Source organism: Entelurus aequoreus, linkage group LG20 (genome assembly GCF_033978785.1).
Source record: "Entelurus aequoreus isolate RoL-2023_Sb linkage group LG20, RoL_Eaeq_v1.1, whole genome shotgun sequence".
NCBI classification, from domain to species: Eukaryota; Metazoa; Chordata; class Actinopteri; order Syngnathiformes; family Syngnathidae; genus Entelurus; species Entelurus aequoreus.
This window is the reverse complement of record NC_084750.1, coordinates 14,488,669-14,494,668: the sequence shown is the minus strand read 5'-3', so window position 1 is coordinate 14,494,668 and position 6,000 is coordinate 14,488,669. Positions and strand designations below refer to the sequence as shown.

The 6,000-nt window shown below is 43.0% G+C and overlaps 1 protein-coding gene across 3 annotated transcripts in view; it reads right to left on the bottom strand.

Moving 5' to 3' along the window:
- Nucleotides 1–1,164: 1,164 nt before the first annotated feature.
- cdk6 (cyclin dependent kinase 6) overlaps nucleotides 1,165–6,000 on the bottom strand; it is a 179,602-nt gene continuing 174,766 nt past the window's right edge. For all 3 annotated transcript variants that reach the window (XM_062029410.1, XM_062029409.1, XM_062029408.1), the window contains one exon: nucleotides 1,165–2,303. In XM_062029410.1, the coding sequence (XP_061885394.1) occupies nucleotides 2,151–2,303 (153 nt within the window). In that variant the 3' untranslated portion in view covers nucleotides 1,165–2,150. The remainder of the gene's footprint in view (nucleotides 2,304–6,000) is intronic.

Below are 6,000 nucleotides of genomic sequence, written 5' to 3'. Positions count from 1 at the left end.
AGTCATTCACAAACAAGGATGGGGCGAGGGTCACCACTTTGTCAACAAATGCCTGAGCAAATTGTTGAACAGTTTAAGAACAACATTTCTCAAGCAGCTATTGCAAGGAATTTAGGGATTTCACCATCTACGCTCCGTAATATCATCAAAGGGTTCAGAGAATCTGGAGAAATCACTGCACGTAAGCAGCTAAGCCCGTGACCTTCCATCCCTCAGGCGGTACTGCATCAACTAGTGACATCAGTGTGTAAAGGATATCACCACATGGGCTCAGGAACACTTCAGAAACCCACTGTCAGTAACTACAGTTGGTCGCTACATCTGTAAGTGCAAGTTAAAACTCTCCTATGCAAGGCGAAAACCGTTTATCAACAACACCCAGAAACGCCGTCAGCCTCGCTGGGCCTGAGCTCATCTAAGATGGACTGATACAAAGTGGAAAAGTGTTCTGTGGTCCGACGAGTCCGCATTTCAAATTTTTTTTGGAAACTGTGGACGTCGTGTCCTCCGGACCAAAGAGGAAAAGAACCATCTGGATTGTTCTAGGCGCAAAGTGTAAAAGGCAGCATGTGTGATGGTATGGGGGTGTATTAGTGCCCAAGACATGGGTAACTTACACATCTGTGAAGGCACCATTAATGCTGAAAAGTACATACAGCTTTTGGAGCAACATATGTTGCCATCCAAGCATGGACGCCCCTGCTTATTTCAGCAAGACAATGCCAAGCCAGGTGTTACATCAACGTGGCTTCATAGTAAAAGAGTGCGGGTACTAGACTGGCCTGCCTGTAGTCCAGACCTGTCTCCCATTGAAAATGTGTGAAGCCTAAAATAGCAGAAGGGAGACCCCCGGACTGTTGAACAACTTAAGCTGTACATCAAGCAAGAATGGCAAAGAATTCCACTTCAAAAATGTGTCTCCTCACTTCCCAAACCTTTACTGAGTGTTGTTAAAAGGAAAGGCCATGTAACACAGTGGTGAACATGCCCTTTCCCAACTACTTTGGCACGTGTTGCAGCCATGAAATTATAAGTTAATTATTATTTGCCCCCAAAAAAAGAAAGTTTATGAGTTTGAACATCAAATATGTTGTCTTTGTAGTGCATTCAACTGAATATGGCTTGAAAAGGATTTGCAAATCATTGTATTCTGTTTATATTTACATCCAACACAATTTCCCAACTCATATGGAAACAGGGTTTGTAAATTGCGACTAAAGGAGCATCACGTATGGGGATGGGTACCGAATCCTGGTACTTTTTTTATAGATGTTTTTTTCCTTCTTTATTATGCATTTTCGGCCGGTGCGACTTATACTCCGAAAAATACGGTGGTCACCCCCGGGGAGTCGGAATCGTATCAAATCGGCAGGTGCCCGAAGGTTCCCACCCCCTTCACACAGGTTCGTAAAAGAACACCATGCCTCGATAAAAAAAAAAATGCATATAAGACTTGTCAATAAAATAAAAAAAGGCAGAATATCGGTAGTAAACATCCAAGTATTGATGAACGGTGCTAAACGAGCCAAGCTTTTTCGAGAAATGATTCACGAGTATAACTGGCATGTGAAGGGAGTGGCAAGAACTGGTCCTGCTTTGCCCTGCCAGAGTTGCAAAAACCATTAGAATCCTGCTACTGGTCTGCAGTTGCTGAGCGTGTCCTCTGGGTGGCAGTAAAAGAATTGGCATGGTTTTTGTGCGGTCAGGAGCATCAGTGCACACACTCGTCAGATCCACGTTGAACGTCCAGGACCGCTTCACTTGATTAGTCCCAGTCTTTGCATTGATAATGTAGTCAATCCAACTTTAAAAAAAAAAAAAAGCAGCAATTTTCAATCCATCAGTTCATGGAAGGAGGAGAGCTTTTCCGTGCATTCCCGGGGGCGGAGGTACTCATTCCTAGCGCTGCCACCCGATCTTTCATGTTTTAGTCTGCGTACGAATACAAAAGACGAAATAATGCGATTGTAGGCAAAGGTGCGGGGGGAAAAGCTTGCATCATTTTGTGTTTTTATACTTCCATTCAACCCACTTTACCAGTGTTTTTTTTTTTTTTGATGTGCTGGCAGCAAAAAAAGGAGAGAGCTGGTTTTTAACAGTTAGGCATGATTAAGATCAAAGAGTGGCTGGATGAATACTTGGGAGGACTCTCAGGCAGTCCTCTCCTCAATAGTGGGTTTGCTGGTGGGGATGGGCTGCGCGGCGTACACGCTCCTACTCCGGCTGCCCACGCTCTGGAAGTACGGGTGGGTAAGTGCAACGAAGGCAGATATCCTCCTGGAGGGGTTGAAGGCCAGGAATTGCTGTTTGGAGACACGGGGGAAAGGGGAAATTAAAATGATATTCCCTTTCAGATGTGTCATACTTGCCAACCTTGAGACCTCCAATATCGGGAGGTGGGGGGTAGGGGGTGGTTGGGGGCGTGGTTATTTACAGCTAGAATTCACCAACTCAAGTATTTCATATATATTTCATATATATATGAAATACTTGACTTTCAGTGAATTCTAGCAATTGTTGCGTCGACCAGCATTCCTCCAATGGGGAATTCAAATTGCTAGTCTCTCCCAGATTCTTTTTATGGCAATAAGCTGATGTTTATATTCAATCAACAGGCAGCAGTTGGTATTTTGTGGTTTATTCTCCAAGCTTAGAGGAAAAACCTGAGACCAACCCAGTACCCAAGCGTTCCCTAGCCCGGTCCAGATCGGTCTCCTTTCCAACTCACGGAAGTGCTGTGATTTTCTCCTTCCTCCTCCTCCCCACCTGCTGTTTCCCCAGTCTAGCTGTGCTCCTTATGTTAGGAATGTAATGGCAGTCTCAACAGAGACAGCGCTCTGCCTCTCTACTCAAGGACACTCGAATGCAAGCACTTTGTACCACACGAGACATTAGCTGATGAAAATATGACTATAGGAGTTTAGAAAGAAGTAACACTTAAATATGGATATGATTCTGATCTGCTTCCATCAATATATATATATATATATATATATATATATATATATATATATATATTTATTTATTTTATTTACATAAAAGAAATACTTGAATTTCAGTGTTCCGGTGGCTATCCATTAGATGGCAGTATTGTCCTGTTTAACTTCTCCGTTCATGATGAGTATATCATTTCGGCCACCGTGTTCAATGGAGAAGTCTGTTCTACATATTTACAGGCAACATACACCTTCCCCTTCGAACTGTCCTGGATGAACTGAAATTCTTGTTTCCATTCGTTTGAATTCGTTAGGCAAGCTGTTTATATTGTGGGAAAGCGGACGTGAGAACAGGCTGTCTCCACTCAGTCTCAGGTCCGCATTGAGCTGGAGGGGGCGTGGCCTCCAGCTCCGGCTGAATACCGGGAGTTTGTCGGGAGAACATCTCTGCCGCTAAAAACGGGAGGGTTGGCAAGTATGAGATGTGTTGAAGTGTAAACGTGTTGAAACTAGTGATGTCCGATAATATCGGGCCGCCAATATTATCGGCCGATAAATGCTTTGAAAAGCAATATCGGAAATTATCGGTATGAGTTTCAAGATTATCGGTATCGGTGTGCAAAAGTAAAATTTGTGACTTTCTAAAACGCCGCAGTGTACACGGACGCAGGAAGATGTACAGAGCACCAAATTAATCCTTGAAGGCGCTGCCTTTGAGTACTGGCCCCTAGGGATGATGTTTGATAAGAAATTATCAAGTTTGAGCCTATTATCGAATCCTCTTATCGAACCGATTCCTTATCGATTCTCTTATCACAGGGGTGTCCAAACTTTTTCCACTAAGGGCCGCAAACGGAAAAATTAAAGCACGTGGGGGCCATTTTGATATTTTTCATTTTCAAACCGTAACAAAATATATGGATTTTTTGTATTTATTTTACCTTTAGGGGTCCCGGGGACCATAAAGGGTCTCAGTCATTAAAATGTTAAAAATAAGTCTAATTTGTAATATTATTTTTTATTTAAAGGCCTACTGAAATGAATTTTTTTTATTTAAACGGGGATAGCAGATCCATTCTATGTGTCATACTTGATCATTTCGCGATATTGCCATATTTTTGCTGACAGGATTTAGTAGAGAATATCGACGATAAAGTTCGCAACTTTTGGTCGCTGATAAAAAAAAGCCTTGCCTGTACCGGAAGTAGCGTGACGTCACCGGAGGAAGGACTCCTCACATTTCCCCATTGTTTGCAATGCAGCGAGAGAGATTCGGACCGACAAAGCGACGATTACCCCATTAATTTGAGCGAGGATGAAGGATTCGTGGATGAGGAACGTGAGAGTGAAGGACTAGAGAGGCAGTGCAGGTCGTATCTTTTTTCGCTCTGACCGTAACTTAGGTACAAGCTGGCTCATTGGATTCCACACTTTCTCCTTTTTCTATTGTGGATCACGGATTTGTATTTTAAACCACCTCGGATACTATATCCTCTTGAAAATGAGAGTCAAGAACGTGAAATGGACATTCACAGTGACTTTTATCTCCACGACAATACATCGGCGAAGCTCTTTAGCTACTGAGCTAACGTGATAGCATCGGGCTTAACTGCAGATGGAAACACAATAAATAAACCCCTGACTGGAAGGATAGACAGAAGATCAACAATACTATTAAACCATGGACATGTAAATACACGGTTAATAATTCCCAGCCTGGCGAAGCTTAACAATGCTGTTGCTAACGACGCCATTGAAGCTAACTTAGCAACGAGACCTCACAGAGCTATGATAAAAACATTAGCGCTCCACCTACGCCAGCCAGCCCTCATCTGCTCATCAACACCCGTGCTCACCTGCGTTCCAGCGATCGACGGAAGGACGAAGGACTTCACCCGATCATAGATGCGGTCGGCGGCTAGCGTCGGCTAGCGCGTCTGCTATCCAAGTCAAAGTCCTCCTGGTTGTGTTGCTGTAGTCCGCCGCTAATACACCAATCCCACCTACAACTTTCTTCTTTGAAGTCTCCATTGTTCATTAAACAAATTGCAAAAGATTCACCAACACAGATGTCCAGAATACGGTGGAATTTTGAGATGAAAACAGAGCTTTTTTGTATTGGATTCAATGGGGTACCAATACTTCCGGTTCAACGATTGACGTCACACGCATACGTCATCATACATAGACGTTTTCAACCGGAAGTTTAGCGGGAAATTTAAAATGTCACTTTATAAGTTAACCCGGCCGTACTGGCATGTGTTGCTATGTTAAGATTTCATCATTGATATATAAACTATCAGACTGCGTGGTCGCTAGTAGTGGCTTTCAGTAGGCCTTTAAGCCTGCCTTTTCCGGTCCCTCGTCGTGGCTTCATTGTTTACATTTGCAACAGTTACGTTGGCATTCTGGTTTTCCAGCTCATGATTCCTGTGCTAAAGTTACCTTAGCTTCTAGTATTCCTGTGCTAAAGTTACCTTAGCTTCTAGTATTCCTGTGCTAAAGTTACCTTAGCTTCTAGTATTCCTGTGCTAAAGTTACCTTAGCTTCTAGTATTCCTGTGCTAAAGTTACCTTAGCTTCTAGTATTCCTGTGCTAAAGTGACCTTAGCTTCTAGTATTCCTGTGCTAAAGTTACCTTAGCTTCTAGTATTCCTGTGCTACAGTGACCTTAGCTTCTAGTATTCCTGTGCTAAAGTGACCTTAGCTTCTAGTATTCCTGTGCTAAAGTGACCTTAGCTTCTAGTATTCCTGTGCTAAAGTTACCTTAGCTTCTAGTATTCCTGTGCTAAAGTGACCTTAGCTTCTAGTATTCCTGTGCTAAAGTGACCTTAGCTTCTAGTATTCCTGTGCTAAAGTGACCTTAGCTTCTAGTATTCCTGTCCTAAAGTGACCTTAGCTTCTAGTATTCCTGTGCTAAAGTGACCTTAGCTTCTAGTATTCCTGTGCTAAAGTGACCTTAGCTTCTAGTATTCCTGTGCTAAAGTGACCTTAGCTTCTAGTATTCCTGTGCTAAAGTGACCTTAGCTTCTAGTATTCCTGTGCTAAAGTGACCTTAGCTTCTA